Genomic DNA, 17,015 nt, shown 5'->3' on the forward strand with positions numbered 1-17,015 from the left:
TCTTGAAGATAGAAGTGCCGAAAAGTACTTTGTTAAAGGGGAGAGGAGTGTTCCAGCTACTACACAAATTAATGCAAAGAATCCCTAAAGTTAATGAGAATCAACTTGCTATGTAATATTTGTTCTTGAAGTACTTTTTGCTTTAAAAATTTATCTTTCTAGATATTAATAGTTATCTGGTTTTTTAAAGTATTCTGTCTTATGATGTTTTCAGGGGAAAAATACATTAATCTATATTTCAAATAACTTTCAATGTTCTTCAATGACCTAGATAGGCCAAAACAAATTTAGGCAAATGAAATAAAAAAATCTGAGGGTTTTTCTTTTCTTGTATTCTATTACCACTGACTGGTTCAATTTAATGGCTTTGCTTACTGATATCCAACAGTATGAACATTTTATAAAATGAATTACAACATTTAGATTACTTTTTTGTTTGAAAAAGCCTGATACTGGCAAAAAAGTAGTTTTTACCTTTCAGGCACATAAGGCTCTATAGCGTAAGCCACAAACAGAAATCTCATCTAGAGTCTGGTAAAAAGACTTCTAGATTTGGCATGTACTAACACTTTTAGCATAAGTATCACATTTGAAAAAGTTTCACAATTTCTAAAGCTCATCACAATCTGAATACCTTTATACTGTAGCTCAGTGGTTCTCAAAGTCTGTGCCAGGGTGCCCTGGTGCACCCTATGGTATTCCAGAGAAATATGTGCCTGTTGGGGACCAAAAAACCAATAGGGTTTTTGGAGTTTAGATTTTGGGGGGACAGAGGTGTGGGGAATTGGCTGTAAACTGACAGTCTGCCCAACTCCCCACCTCACTTGCCTGATTAGGTTGCAAAAGGCTGTTAAGCTGTGGTGCCGTATTGTTTACACTACCCCCCATGTTCCCTGGAGAGACTGGAGGCAAGTTTCTTCTATCTTTTGTTTAGTGTCAAGTTAAGATGATATATATGGTGGGGGTTTTCTGCACTGAACACAATTAAGAGTAAAAAGAGAGGAATTCTTCAATATATCGATGAGGAAATGAGAGTTTGCCTTTCAAATATAAAATCAAACATTGAAGAAATCGCTAGGACACATCAGGCTCATGTTTCTCATAAACACAAGAATGAAAAAACTTAACACATTTGTGTCGGGACCTGCCTAATTTACTAAATCTTACTAAGAATGTGTGTGTGTGTGTGTGTGTGTGTGTGTGTGCGTGTGTGTATATAAAGATAACTTTTTGTCATTTTTTATTTTTAAACCTTTTTTACAAATTCTAAAAAGCGTAACAAAAAATGTAACATAAAAATGTTTTATGTCAGAATAAATTTTTGTCGTATTTATTGTTTAATTACCATAAAAGCACGCTTAGACTTTATTTTTCTTTAATATTTGACTTAATTATTATAACATATTTCTCAGAAATTTGTATATAGTGCACCTACAATTATTTGTAGGATTTTAAACGTGCCCCTACTTCAAAAAGTTTGAGAACCACTGCTGCAGCTTATTTTTCCTTTGAGGCAATTTAGCACTTTTAAAAACTCTATACAATGAGATGTCTGTCCACAAGGAAACTCATACTGGAGAAGAGACTTAGAAGTCAAGATTGTGGTAAAACTCTTAATAGGCCTTCAGGTCTTATTCAACATGGGAGAGTTCATACTGGGGTGAAGCCTTACAAATGTAGAGAATGTGGCAAAGCCTTTAGCCAATCCTTAACCTTTACTGAACACGGGAGAATTCATACTGAAGAAGCCTCATATAGAATCAAGGGGCTGGAAGTTTGGATATGTATAATGACTTAAAATGTACCCTACTTTATATTGACAGTACTTGAGATATTTTGAGAAAGAAATATTGTTTCCATTCTCATATCACCTGATGCTGTTTTTATTTCTAGTAATATGTGTGAATTCATGGGATTGATGGTTGCTGCCTTAAAGATCTGTGAGCTCTTGTATAACAGGTGGGCTTCATGCTTATCTACTTTTCCATGTTAGACTGAGGACACTGTCGTGCACAATGTATGAAGAATATCTAAATGGAGATGCTGTTTGCAGTTGACTTAGAATGTTGTTATGTCACCATGAAAAGCATCTTTTACTGCATTAATGTAAGACACAAATATTATAGATTTTAACTACTTTTTCCAATTACTCTTTAAGGAAAATATGGTAGCAGTTCATTAAAATCCTGATGTATCTTCATAGTAGTCATAGATAGAAGAGATAAATATTAGTTGATGTGGTTAGAATGAGTAAGTATAGACAACTCATCCCTAACTGCCCCAAATTATTGTATATCCATGTTTGCTAAATAAGTAGCCTGCATTTTGAAAAAAAAAAAAAAAAAAAAAGCTGAGTTCATTATATCAGAATAGGTACACTTCTTAAATGATTTTAATGTGTATTTTGACAAATGGTCACAGTTTGTCATGCTTTACTTAGACTGTGAACTTATTAATTTATAAGGCGAAATGAATGAGATGTCTACCTAATCCATAGCCATTAAATTATAAGCCATTAAATTTCTAGGATTACTTCAGCAATATTTATCTAACCCAAAGGACTTAGGAAGTGGACAAAACCGCCACAGCCTAACCAAAAATGAGAAAAGTGTCATGGAAAAATAATAGGATGTTATTTTCCTTTCTTGTTGGGGCAGAATGAACTAGCCCTTTACATTCCACTATGCATCATACAACATTGCCATATTTTAATTCCACTGTAAAACTGTAGAAAAAGAGAGAATTTTGTTTAACTCAAGGTTCATACTTCAATTGGTTAGTTAGGGCTTATATTTAAAAAGAAAAAAGGAGTTGGGATTATTTTAAATAGAACTCAGAGATACATCAGATTGAATAAGTTATTACTTAAGAAAGAATTCAAACTTGAATTTATCTACATGAGGCATTAAAACAACAAAAGTATAGCACATTAACAAAGGCTTAATGTTCTCATAAAGTTTAGAGAACATTTTGTCTTTTTCTGGTTTTCTTCAAGGGGGACAGAGAAAAACTTTGTCATCTCCCTCTTCAATGATAAGCAAACCTAAGTTGTTTTTCTTCTTTTTATTAGAGGAAGTATTTCAATCTCCTCCAAACCAACTTCAGGGGCTCTCATTTATAGCACCGTGAAGATAGTTCATCCAGATTGACACAAAATTTCATGGCACACTTTACCATAAACTCTCAAACCTTTACATCCTTTTAAAATTAGCTTTGTGGTGCTTTGGCGAACCTGCTTAATAGTGACCTAAATTAATTCTACGGTAATAAGACTATGTGATTGTCGGGAGAGTAGAGGAATTGGTCTGATTACATCGGAACCCTGTTTAGGATTTTCTTTTACTGGTCACTGTGAAGTCAACTGTTTCCAAGTATTTAAGAGAGAAATTCTTCTCTAAGGTTTCCAAAAGGGGCCTGTTTTCTTTGAAGAGTCGATCAAGAGAACAATCACTCTCTGGAATTTTACTTTTGCTAAGAGAATTCAGCTGTATTTGCTCTTCTTTCCACTTACTCTTCCTAGACTTGAAAGGGAAAACACAACGTTGACCCCTTGCACTTTCCCCGAGAACTCTGGGGTCCGTCCCCAAGCTGCCTTTGGGCCCTCTAGGCTAGTTAGGAGAGTCAAAGAGGGGGAAAGAGGAAAGTCAGGACTACTCCGACTGGTAACCACACACACATACTTTTATTTTAGTAAAATTTTGAAGTGTGAAATTAATGGTCTTCAAAATGTCAAAGACCTCAGCAAAAAGCTGCAATATGTCCATTTTTATCCTCCGTTCCAATTCTTTAACTTTCAAGGAACCAAAATGAAATCAAATTTTCAAAACACAGAATGGTAAGAAAAAGTTAAGTCTTTATATTTAGGTTAAGAATTTTAAATTAGGAAATTTAAGCCATCGATCTTTATCTTAAGTTAATTGAAAAGATTAAAGTTCTCTAGTCTTAAAAATATTGACTACAACTCCAATAGTATAATGATTACCTTCCAAAAGCTATCTACAATAAAAGGAAAATGGTGAAAACCAGAAAGCAGCTTGATTGTCAGTAGTATCAATTTCCATCTTCTTTAACTCGGGTGAATGATTAAAGATGTGTAATAGAAGAAAAGGAATCACACTACTTCGAATGTTCGTAACACATACTCCATGAAAGCATTTAAAGAAACTCTGTGATTTCATATTTAAAATTAGTTCTACTTTAACAGCCGACAAGCTAAGAGGTTTTTTTTCTATTATTTCACTGCTCTATGTATTTATAAAGTTATAGAGAAGTATAGCAGAACTGTAGGGGTTTTCTTTATTTGAATTTTGAACATTAACTTGTTCACATGCCAGAAGTTGTTACACTAAATATATATTTAAAAATTAGAGCTGTGCTGGAAAAAAAATGACCTACAAAAAGAACTTAAGATATTTTCTGCCTTTAAGACAGTTTCACAGCCTAAAACTTCAGAAAGCAGTGAAAAAGTAGAATTGATTGTGTTAATTGCTTTCTCACTTGAATATTACATAGCATCAAGTCTAAAATTCATCTATTAGTAACACTATTTCCTCAGTAGTCATCACTTACAGAAAGGACTCTAAGTGTACATAAAGTGAAAAGCAAAAACAAACCTAACAGAAAAGATTATAGGGCCTGCTTTTACTTTTGAGTGAATAGGAATGAAGACAGAACTAAACCTAATGAAGGCACTGTTGTAAACAGCAATCCACACTCCACTCCCACAACTTCAAAAAAAGATTTCCACTAGGACTTGAGAATTATGCTACGGCACTTTAGAAAAAAATAAACGAAGAAATTAATATGAAGGAAACTGAATTATGAGCGCTACACATGTACATACACTGACATAATAAACTACCTGCCAGCAGTACCTTGAAGTCTTCTAAACTGTAAAAGTACTAGTATTTGAAAAAGCCTGCTTACACACGCTAAAGTTTAAATAGTCAAAACATTTCCTAACTCAGTGGTTCTTATAACCAGTGTGCACGCCAGCCTAAGCTACTGCTTATTCACACACAGTGCTGGACCTCTCCCTGCATGGGGTTTCTGACTTCTGTCTGGGGCAGGGCCCCACAGAACACATTTCTCACAACTCCTCAAGTGATGCTGAAGATGCTGGTCCAGGGACGGCCTGCTGAGAACCACTGGCCTACATTATTAATGGTCTATCAGCACAGCCCTAACCAAAAGTTTGGTCAAGATGCATGTAAACAAATAAGAAGAGAACGCTTTAATGCTTAGAAAGAATGCGGATGACTTCACTCTTATTACATCAAAACATCTACGTCAGCTTCGTGGTCTTCCTCGGTCACTTTCAGCGACAGCACCTCTTCGTTCAGGAAGAGCCCGCTGAGCCGCTCCTTGCGCGCCTGCCTCTGCTCCTTCAGCTGCCTCTTGCGCAAGGCCTTCTGCTGCAACTTCCGCTGCTTGGATCGCTTCTGGCAAAATAAAAATGTTCGAATCAATAAGGTGGAATTCTGGCACATCCATCCCAAAGTATTTGATGGATCCCATTCTGTATTTTCAGAATTTTTAGAGATGCTCAAATTCCTCTGCAGCATGACCCTGGCACCTGGAAGCGAGCCACCAGTTTAGACCTGAAGATGATTCTTCAAGGTTCTACTTTGACGGTATCTGACCGGTGAGCCTTCTGAGTGAGGGGTTGAGACTTGATCATTTTGACTAGATATGGATAACCAATCATTTCAAAGATTTACGAATCAAATTAAGATACACTGGTGTTAGTGCAGAGTGAACACACAGTGAACACGCTGAACACAAACGTCGAGAACATTTCCCAGATCTGCAATGCTTATGCTTTTAAGGTACTTTTCATCCAACAGCACCAGTAATTTTACCACTACTGGAGAAGAATCATGATTTTTCCGTATTAGGCAATTGCCATCTTAAAAGCCCATTAGAAACCCAGTGGGTACTCTACTCTTTGTCACTGGTGAATAGGCTAAAAAGGAATGACCACATATTCAGAGGAATCCCTTGGTAACCAACAAAGCTGGCTGTTTGTTACTTCAGTGAAAGCCAGAGAAGAAATCATTGTGTATCTTGTTGTCACCACTGGGTTCTCAGAGTTATAAAAATACCCTCATCATCCTGATGTTGGTGAACTCCCCTGCCAAGCATCACAGAACCACGCATATATTTATATCTCCTATTTCTTATGTGCCCAGTAAAACCACACAGAATTTTTTCAACTGTGAAAACAGTAGACAGAAATTAGAGAAAGCACTATTACACTTTATTTTTTTTAATTTTTTTAATTTTTCAATTTTATTTAGAAAATGCACTATTACATTTTTAAAAGGGCTAGTAAGAAACATTTAAGACTAAAACATCAAGAAAACATTTAATTCACACAAAAGACAGAACAGTCTTAGGAGCTAATAGAAACACCAGCAATATAGTGAGATCCACTCATTGTCAGATGCAGTCAATAATCGCAATCCTGAGACTCACTCATTGTTTCCATCAATTTATCTTACTTAAAACAGACAAAAAAAATCAGATAAAACTGAGTGACCTGCAGCCACGACAGCTTTTCAAAGCACTCAGCCTAGAGGGCTTTGTTCAATTGAACCAGCTGCTAGCCCACCCACCCTGCAATCACTGCAGATTTCAGAAGTTCCGTGCACGAAGATGCAAGAGCTTTGTCCTCAGCACAATCACTATTCACACTGTGGCTCTAATACAAGAAAATACAGTTTAATTTTTCTGAATCCTGTGGTTTCTTTCATAAAAGCCCACTTTTATCGCCTTAACCCCCGTTTATGTGTCTTTTGAATTGTCTGCATGGCCTGAAAACTGAAATCAGTAATGATGTCTCAAGTTTGGCTAGTCTATAAAGTGTACAAAGATCTATTTTACCTAAATCTACTTTGGGGAACATTACCAATAGAATGCCTTGGAAGGATTACTGGATAGAACCAAATATTGTACAGAAAACAGATCTGCATATATCTATATTAAATGAAAGAATACAAGACAAAAAAAATCATGGCCAAAACCCACAGGCATCTAGATAGCAAGATAAGTTTAACATTCAAGGAATTTATACGAGGGAGTACTAATGTTAAGAGTGAGAGGTAAAGTTTGGTATGAATTAGATGTTTTACTTTTGAATCGCGAATCCGCTCTGCTGCACTTGCGGACAAGTTGCTGTCGCTGTGTGCTCGACTCATGTTGGCACTGGAGTTTGAAGCCGAGTTTCCGACGCTGGACCCACTGCTGCTTGCGGAGCTGACCATGCTGGCGCTGCTGCTGCTGGCGCTGGTACCGCTCACACCGCTGGTGCTGGCACAACTGAAGTTGCTTCGCTTCCAGGCCTCTCTCCCGGGCCGCTGGCGAGGGCTATGCTCCTTGATATAGTTTCTGACCTTGGAGCAGGCGGGCAAAAACTGGTTAGTGTTGTTACTTGATGCTCTACCCTCAAAATACTGGGGAAAAGAAGATTGTTGGACTTAATTTAAAAGACTGTCGAAAGTGTTACAGATATCCATAGGCAGTAGATAAGGGAAGAAAAAAAAAACCTCTTGACAATATTCAAAATTCTAGAATATGTATTATGGAGCCAGATTTCCAAAGCACATAAAATAAAATCAGTAAATGGAAATGCTACCGGCCCCCAGAATTTAGGATTATAGAATAATATCACAGAGAGAGAGAAACTAACAATAAAACAGATGAGATTTTTGAAAGGGCTCCACTCAAGATGATTTAAGTAAATTGCTAATTATAGCTTACATTAGGGTGTTTCTTAAATCTGAGCTAGGGCCCCTGGTTCCTGTCTTCAAATGCAAAGCATCAATTTACCACACTAATGAACAATGGGCTGGAATATAGAAAATTACAGTATGTCTGTCGAGAGAAATACTGAATTGAGAAAAATGTTTCATAATTGATAAATGTGAAAATGTTTTGAAAAAGTAGAACACAAGTATTCATTTAGCTATGTACCAGCGAAAAAGAGCAGTAAAGACTGTATTTAAAAGATACCAAAACCTTAACCAGTTGGCTCAGTGGCAGAGCGTTGACCTGGTGTGTAGAAGTCCTGGGTTCAATTCCTGGTCAGGGCACACAGGAGAAGTGACCAACTGCTTCTCCACCCCTCCCCCTTCTTCTCTCTCTCTCCAGGGATCGACTAGTTCAAGCAAGTTGGCCCTGGGTGCTAAGGATGCTCCATGGCCTCACCTTAGGTGCTAAAATAGCTTGGCTGCCGAGCAACAGAGCAGTGGCCCCAGATGGGCAGAGCATCACCTGGTTGGGGGCTTGCCTGGTGGATCCCGGTAGGGGTGCATGCGGGAATCTGTCTCTCTGCCTCTCACTTAATTTAAAAAAAAAAAGAAGATGATACCAGAAATGTATACTTCAGAATAGCAGAAGAAAAAATTAATTATGTTTTACCATAGCCAGGCTCAATTACTCCATAAGCCTACTTAAATCCTTCAGTTCAGATATTCATTCAAGCATACCTCTCAATAATCAATATTTTCATTCTGTCAATCAGTCTTTTCTAAGCTGAGAAGGATAAATCTATACTTTAAGGTAACACTCCTCGTTTGGTGAAATTAAGTGTCAAAGCCTACACAGCTAAAAAGCAGGTTCTAGATCCACAGGATCCCAGAAACATCCTGCCAGGTGAGATGTCCAAAAACCTCTTTAAAAACTTCTTTTATTTATTGATTGATTTTATGGAGGGGAGGGGAGGGGAGGGGAGGGGAGGGGAGGGGAGGGGAGGGGGAGTCTGAGAGAAAGAAAGAGAGAAAGGAGAAATGTGGGTGGGGGGGCACTGATTTGTTTTTCTACTTACCTATACATTCACTGTTTGATTCTTGTATGTGCCCCGACCAGGGACCAACCTGCAACCTGGTGTACTGAGACAACACTAACTAATTGAGCTGCCCGGCCAGGTCGTACCTAAAACCTCTTAAAGTCATGTGTTCTCAAACAGTGCCATTTTTCTAATATTACATTTCACAGCAGTGATTTTGATCTTAATTATCTATGTATTTACATATGATTATTTAAATACGTATGTTATAAAACAAAGATATTTTCAATAGCTGAACAACCTGTATTTCCTTTACATACCTGCTTCAGTTTTTCATCTGTAAGACAGTTCAGTTCAATAATAAACTCACTGTCCGTAGGGGAGATTTGAGCAGAAGGATCAATTATTTTAATAATATCAAGTTGCTCCCGAAGACCCATCTCAGTACTGACTTTACGACTCAGATACTCAATATATTCCACCTATGCGATGAAAAATTGTAATAAACAAGATCAATGCCAAGACCTCTGATCGTTTAGTGCATCATTTATAACGTGTTTAATATCAAAGCAATTAATAGTATATTTGTTCCCTATAAAAAGTTATAGCTCAAATTCAGATTTACTAAAGCAATCCACATTTACTCTGTGACTTTAAACAGGCAATAAACCGAGGTTCGCATGTTCTCTACATACATGCTCTTAGTTAAGAATGCTGAGATCACTACCTGCTCATCATTTGTCATCGCACTCCAAGGAAGTTCATCTAAATTCCGGTGCTTATTTTTCTTTTTAGAAAGCAGGCAAGGCGATGTTGGAATGCTAGGTATGACGTCAGAAAGCACGTCGCTCCCGCTGGCAATATCACTGCCCGGTAACTTTATAAAAATAAGGAAAAATGGGTAAAGAAAGCAAAATTTGTTTAAAATGTATTTTAAATACAACATACTTTATACTTATTAAAAATTACTTTCATAATGACAAAGACAAAATCAGAAGACATTCATTCTGATTCACTCCTATTTTAGACAGTGCAACAAAATCAATATACTCTTTGTATGCAGTCCCCTGTTCAATGAGAGATCTTTTCCAAAGCTTAAAATCATTACCAAGACCTGTTAAAACATTAACTTAAAGAGTTCATCATCATTTAGGCTTTTAGTTCATAACGTGAAGGCAGGCCAGGGCCTACAAAGCATAATGAAGAAGGAGCACTGGTCTCCATCTCAGAAGTCTGAGCGAGTTGCCATCACCGGGCTGTTGGCCCGACACCGCTCTAGACATACTCCAACATAAAGACAAACCAACCATTGTCCTTGCCCTCAAGTTTGGTATTAACAATTCCAAAACAATTAAAGTGATTAAAATATGCCCTTAATATAATGCAAAACACTTTTAAGACTGAAAGTATTATATAAAAAAAAACTAGAGGGAAAAAAGGTAAGACACAACATGGAGGCAAAAAAGAAACGCAACGGTGATGGAAATGATCTGACTTTGGGTGATGGGCACACAACACAATCAACAGTTCAAATGCCATGGAGATGTGTACCTGAGACCTAAGTACTCTTACACAGAAAAATCAGTTTAAAGTGAGATGAACAGCAAAAATATGTGCTATAATTTTGTAGCCTATTAAAAGCCAGTTAGGATAAATTTTAAAAGCTTTATTGATTTATAACTAATATACAAAGAACTATAACATGCTTAATGTATACTATTTGTTGAGTTTGGACATCTGCATATACCCTGAACCCATCACCCCAATCAAGTTAATAAACACACATCCACTAACCACCTCCAAAACTCAGAAAGGGTTCAATTTTAAAGAAATGTGTTTAACTCATTTATCAAAAAGATAAAATATTCTCTTTTACAAGAAGTACATAACCATTTTCAAAGATAAAGCTTTTGTTTTTACAAGGTACAAAACAGAACTTTGTTGTTGCTTGGTTCTAAGACTTTGCAGTTATATCGGAATTCTGGATGAATAACTAGGTTTTTGAAGTTACCAAAAGAGAAAAGCTACTTTTGTCATAAAGACACTGTCAACTGATGTATTTGGCTTCCTATTTTACCCAAAGCACTACAATAGGTACAGGGGACTCAAAGAGTGCAAGTCACGATGCTCACACAAAAACTTGATACTCGGGAACACAACACAATAATAAACACACAATTATACATCATAGAAAATGCTGAATGTTAGGTTTGATATGACAGGTCACCAATGGAAAGATCTAGCAGTAAGTTGAAGCTGCAGGATTAAAGCTTAGGAAAGCTACCAGGGGGCTGGGTATTAAGGAATCAACCGCATAGAAGAGAAGAATGAAGTCACAAAAATAGGGCTGGTCACTATGCAGGGTAACCACCGTGTTAGAAGGGAACTGTCTAAACTACTACTCTTAAAAACCACATTTACTTTGACAGTCCTTGATGAATCCAAGTCTATAAGTAACTTCCAACAATTTGTATGACTTCCTTTAAAATCTCATTAACAATGCTGTTTGAATTGCTCACCCTTAGCCCTAATGTTACCTAGTCACTGTCGTGAAAGGATGATTACTGAACATACACATGAAGGCTACCTCTTTTTCAGCCTTTAATATCAAAAAAGAATATACTTTACTTTTTCCCTTTGAAAGAGTTCAAATCACATTACGCCATTAAAGATCTCCCTAGGGTTCCTGAAAGAAAATGAAACACTCATCAGATGAAAGGCCTCCTTTACTTCATGCCCCTTTGATAAACTAGGTAGAGAAAGAACTCTCAAAATATCTGTGCTCAAATTTAAAAAATTTTCCATGGAAATATTTAGCAAATATATGCTAGGTGCCAGATAATGTTAAGCACTTAAATCTGTGTCTTTAATTATGTTTATGTGTTTGTTGGGAGGGGGTGTAAAAAAGGCAACGAATGATTCGTTGATCATTTTTTTAGGGAAAAGTAACAAGATCCCAAACAGAGTTCAAATCCCAGCTTCTACTGCTCACTAACTGTGTGTCCTTGTGGATGTTGGTTCACTCCTTTGAGCCTCAGAACCTTCCTTTTAAGTTATGGTTAATGCCATACACTTCAGAGAACTGTTATAAGGTTGAAATTAGGTAATATGTGCAGCACATCGGTGACACTTAATAGATAGGCATACTTAGCTTTTTCCATATCCTGTGATGGTTTTGGACCCTAAAAATGGTGGCAGAAACCCTCAGAGAATGTCATGTTACTCAGGTAGCTGGGTTAAGTTTCACAAGGTAATCTCTCAGAGTGGCAGAGGGGGGAAAGGAAAAGGTATTCGGGTAAGGAGAATAATTTAGTAAAACAGATGGAAAAAACCAGTATGATTAAAACAGAAAATTGTGCTAGAAATGTGAAAGCTAACAGAATAAACAGAAACCTACAGGATATGTGGAAGCAAGCCAATAACACTCCCTAAGTAGAAGTAACTTGATGAAAGTGGTCTCAAAAGAATAGTTCAAAAGCAACTTGGGGACAAAAAAGAATGATAAAAGGCTAGAAATAAGGCCCTGGCCGGTTGGCTCAGTGGTAGAGCATCGGCCTGGCGTGCAGGAGTCCCGGGTTCGATTCCAAGCCAGGGCACACAGGAGAGGCGCCCATCTGCTTCTCCACCCCTCCCCCTCTCCTTCCTCTCTGTCTCTCTCCTCCCCTCCCACAGCCAAGGCTCCATTGGAGCAAAGTTTGCCAGGGCGCTGAGGATGGCTCTGTGGCCTCTGCCTCAGGCGCTAGAATGGCTCTGATTGCAGCAGAGCTACGCCCAGGATAGGCAGAGCATCGCCCCCTGGTGGGCGTGCCGAGTGGATCCCGGTCGGGAGCATGCGGGAGTCTGTTTGACTGCCTCCCCGTTTCCAACTTCGGAAAAATACAAAAAAAAAAAAGAAAAAAAAAGAAAAAAAGAAAAAAAGAAAAAAGAAAGGCTAGAAATAGACAGGAAGCTCCTGTTTGATCTAGGCCCGGACTAAGATAAGCAAAACTGGAAAGAAAAATGAGATCAGAAAAGTTAGAAAACAATTTACAAGGCTGTTCACGACCAACTGGAGACCAGAAGAAAACCAGCAACATTTCCGTCACACAATCCATCCAGGGTGATGCACTTAAACACCTCAATTTTTAGAACAAGATACCTAACGCAATGTTACAGATCTTTTAGTCTAGCACCCTCATTTTACAAATAAGGAAAAGTGATGTCTAGAGAGGATCACAGAGTTAGTGGCAATATCTAAAGTAGCACACAAGTCCAGTGCTTTCAACTATGCAAGGATATCTTGTCTTGCCAGTTTATGGAGTGAGAGAAGATGGAGAGTTTGCAGTGATAATGTGAGAAGCAAGAACAAGTGCCCTTTGAAATGATAATAGTTGTTTTGCACTACATTCTAGGACATGTCACAGAGTCTATTTTTTTCCCACGGAAACACTATAATTGGAAGTTTCATTACTGATCAAGGACTCAGCATCAGATAATAGGTTAGCATTAAATAATCAGGTCATCCAACTGGAAATTTCAAAATCATTTGGAGATATGGGATGAGAGCAGCAGATATACATGACAATCAACTGTATGGCTCCTGTATAAATATCAGACCACCAGTTTTCCATTTTATTACCGATAATATATTTCAGGATAAAAATGCTTAATAATTCTCATCCCATATTTTACATAGACAACATTATCTGGTATATTTATATTATAATCAGTAATTGTGGCACATAGGAAGAATTAAATCAAACTCTGCCCTATTTTCTGCAGTATGAAGCAAAATTTTATGAGTAAGCTCATTTCTGTAACAGCTGATATGTAGTTTCAAATTGCACCTCTAGGTTTCAAGGATGACAGTGGAATTATTCACTCTTTAAATTTTCTATGCTTTCCTGCTCCACAGTAAAATAATTTCTCAAGCTCTAAGGCTAGTCACATATATCTTTAATAACCAAAGGACTGCAAACAAAGAAAATGATCAGCAAAGCAAAATGATCTAAGGCTATTTCAAATGCTAAGATGCTACTTCATTCAAAGGTCAAAATCCTGCCTTATTAAATAGTTAGCATCTTTCCACACTCTATTGACTCATTTATATTTACTTTAATAGTAACTGAAAACATCTGTTAAAAAAGAAAAGATTTAAACAGATGCAGTTTTTAATCACAACAGGAGCAACACGGATTTTTAAACTATAGTCAACAATTTTTAGTCTACATTAATCCAAACACACAATCTGTAATTATCTTCTTAGATACTCTACTGCTCATCATTATGAGGTCCTACAAAAACAAGAGCACATTTTAAACCTCTCAGCATATTTAAATAGCAAATATCCATGGCAACAGAGTACCCACACTCCAATTTCATAAGTGGGAAAACACATTACCAAGGCAGGCCTGATTTTTGTTCCAGTGCTCTCTACTCAGTCACGTGCATTAACAGTGAATGGCTGAGGACAGAGCTCCACTGTAACTCCTCATGAAATGAGGGAAGAAGTCAGCAATTTAAAAATGCCTGCCACTTTGCAGCATTTGAAGAACTCTTTATGGACATGAAATAAAGCAGAAAAATGTTTCTCTGGATTATCAGGACTCTATCCAGTAGCGTTTTATCAACAGTCTTGTAGTCTGCTTTTAAACACAAAGTGTGACCTGACCAGGTGGTGGCACAGTGGATAGTGTCGGACTGGGATGCCGAGGACCCAGGTTTGAGACCCTGAGGTCGCCAGCTTGAGCGCAGGCTCATCTGATTTGAGCAAAAGCTCACCAGCTTGGACCCAAGGTCACTGGCTTGAGCAAGGGGTTACTCGGTCTGCTGAAGGCCCGCGGTCAAGGCACATATGAGAAAGCAATCAATGAACAACTAAGGTGTCACAATGCACAACGAGAAACTAATGATTGATGCTCTCATCTCTCCGTTCCTGTCTGTCCCTATCTGTCCCTCTGACTCTCTCTCTCTGTAAAAATAAATAAATAAATAAATAAATAAATAAATACAAAGTGTGAGCTTAAAAAATGAGGCACTGAAGAATAAAAAGGTACCCACACACAGATTCTCACTTCTGTGTTACCTTTAACAGGAAAACAATTTAAGCACATGTACACAGGGGAATGGTTTCACAAGTTCCGGCACATCCAGTACCAGGAATATTATGTAGTCATTAAAAGAGTCATTATGAAGATCATGACAAAGTTTGTATGTGAAATGAGAAAATTTTATTGCAGTACTTTATGCAGAAGGGAACACTTCCTAACTCATTTTATGAGGTCAAAGCCATATAAAGACATCACAAGAAAACTACAGATCAATATCCCCCTGAATACAGATGTAAAAATCCTCAACAAAATATACACTAGCAAACAAATCCAGCTGCATATTAAAAGGTTTATATACCAGTTAAAATGAGTTCCAGGAATGCAAGGGTGAGTCAAAATACAAAAATCACTTGATGTTGAATATCATATTAATAGAATGGGGGAAATTGCATGAACATCTCAATACATGCAAAAAAAAAAGGCATTTGACAAAAATCTAATGCACTTTCAGATAAAAACACTGAACTAGAAACAGAAGGGAAATTCTTCAATATGTTAAAGGGCTTTTATTTAAAAAAAATCTACTGCTAACATTATAGTCAATGGTGAAAAAGTGACTGAAAGCTTTTCCCTAAGATTAGAAAAAAGAAAAGAACGCCTGCTTTTGCCACTTCTAGTCAACAGTGTACTGGAGATTGAGGCGGAGCAATTTAACAAGGAAAGGAAAAAAAACTATCCAGATTGAATAGGAAGAAAAAAAACCTCTCTATTCACAGATGACAGGAGTTTAAATATAGAAAACACTAAGAAATCTACAGAGAAAAAAGAAACTATTAAAGCTAACAACAGAGTTCAGCAAAGTTGCAGGATATAAAATCAAAATACAAAAAGCAGTTGTATTTCTATACAGTAGAAATGAACAATCCAAAAATTGAGAAAACAATTCCATTTACAACTGCATCAAAAGAATGAAATATTTAGGAATAAACTGAATCAAAAAAGCACAAGATTTGGACACTGAAAACTATGAAACACCATTGAAAGAAACTAAGAACTAAATAATGATATCCCATCTCTTGTCCAAGACTGGAAGATTTAATACTGTTACATGGCAGTACCTTGCCAAATCAATCTAGAGTCAATGCAATTCCAATCAAAATTCTGACAGCCATTTTTGCAGAAATGGACAACCTAATCCTAACATTCATATGAAATCACAAAAGAGACTCCAAATAACCAAAGCAATCTTGCAAAAGAACAAAGTGAGAGAACTCACACTTCCTGATTTCAAACTTACTACAAAGCCAGGTTAATTAAAAACAGTATAATACTGGCATAAGGATAGACATCTATATTAATTAGACAGTCCAGAACTAAACCTATATATCAATGACCACAAAGGTACCAAGACCATTTGATAAGAAAAGAACATAGCCTTTCAAACAAACGGTGCTTGAACAACTGGATATCTATATGCAAAAGAATAAATCTGGACCCTATCTTACACCACACACAGAAAGTAACTAAAATGGATCAAAGACCTAAAAGATAGAACTAAAACCTAAGAAGGTTTTTAAAGATAACATCGTAAGTACAGCATTCAAAGAAATAAAACAGATGAATTAGACTTCATTAAAATTAATAACTTTTGGCCTGACCAGGCAATGGTGCAGTGGATAGTGTCGACCTGGGACACTGCAGACTCAGGTTTGAAAGCCTGAGGTTGCAAACTTGAGCACGGGCTCACCAGTTTGAGCCCACAGTTGCTGCCTTGAGCATGGGATCATAGACATGACCCCATGGTCACTGGCTTGAGCCCAAAGGTCGCTGGCTTGAGCAAGGGGTCATTGACCCAGCGGGAGCCCCTGGTCAAGGCACATATGAGAAAGCAATCAAGGGACAACTAAGGTGCCACAACAAGTTGATGCTTCTCCTCTCTCTCCCTTCCTGTCTCTTTCTCTTAAAAAAAAGAAAAGAAAAAACTTTTGGAGATGAGGGGAGGTGGAAGAGGGCCAAGAGAGGATACATGATAGTGGAAAGGACTTTACTTTGGGTGCTGAGCACATAGTGCAGTGCACAGATGATGTGTTTGTTATTGAGTTGTACACTCAATAACAACTCAATAACAATTGGTGGTATTAACCAATGCCACCGCAATAAATTCAGTAAAAAAAATAAAAAATTTTGTGTGTCAAAGG

General features: G+C 37.3%; 1 protein-coding gene and 1 long non-coding RNA gene across 2 annotated transcripts in view; one reads left to right on the plus strand and one right to left on the minus strand.

Moving 5' to 3' along the window:
• The window catches only part of LOC136386046 (uncharacterized), a 394,494-nt gene that overhangs the window by 296,741 nt on the left and 80,738 nt on the right, over nt 1-17,015 (plus strand). The window lies entirely within an intron of this gene.
• FAM199X (family with sequence similarity 199, X-linked) overlaps nt 759-17,015 on the minus strand; it is a 30,038-nt gene continuing 13,781 nt past the window's right edge. The window contains exons 4-7 of the mRNA XM_066357600.1: nt 9,516-9,665; nt 9,109-9,270; nt 7,134-7,394; nt 759-5,441 (exon numbers count right to left, since the gene is read on the minus strand). Of these exons, the coding sequence (XP_066213697.1) occupies nt 5,271-5,441; nt 7,134-7,394; nt 9,109-9,270; nt 9,516-9,665 (744 nt within the window). The 3' untranslated portion in view covers nt 759-5,270. The remainder of the gene's footprint in view (nt 5,442-7,133; nt 7,395-9,108; nt 9,271-9,515; nt 9,666-17,015) is intronic.

The sequence above is a fragment of the Saccopteryx leptura genome, chromosome X (genome assembly GCF_036850995.1).
Source record: "Saccopteryx leptura isolate mSacLep1 chromosome X, mSacLep1_pri_phased_curated, whole genome shotgun sequence".
NCBI lineage: Eukaryota > Metazoa > Chordata > Mammalia > Chiroptera > Emballonuridae > Saccopteryx > Saccopteryx leptura.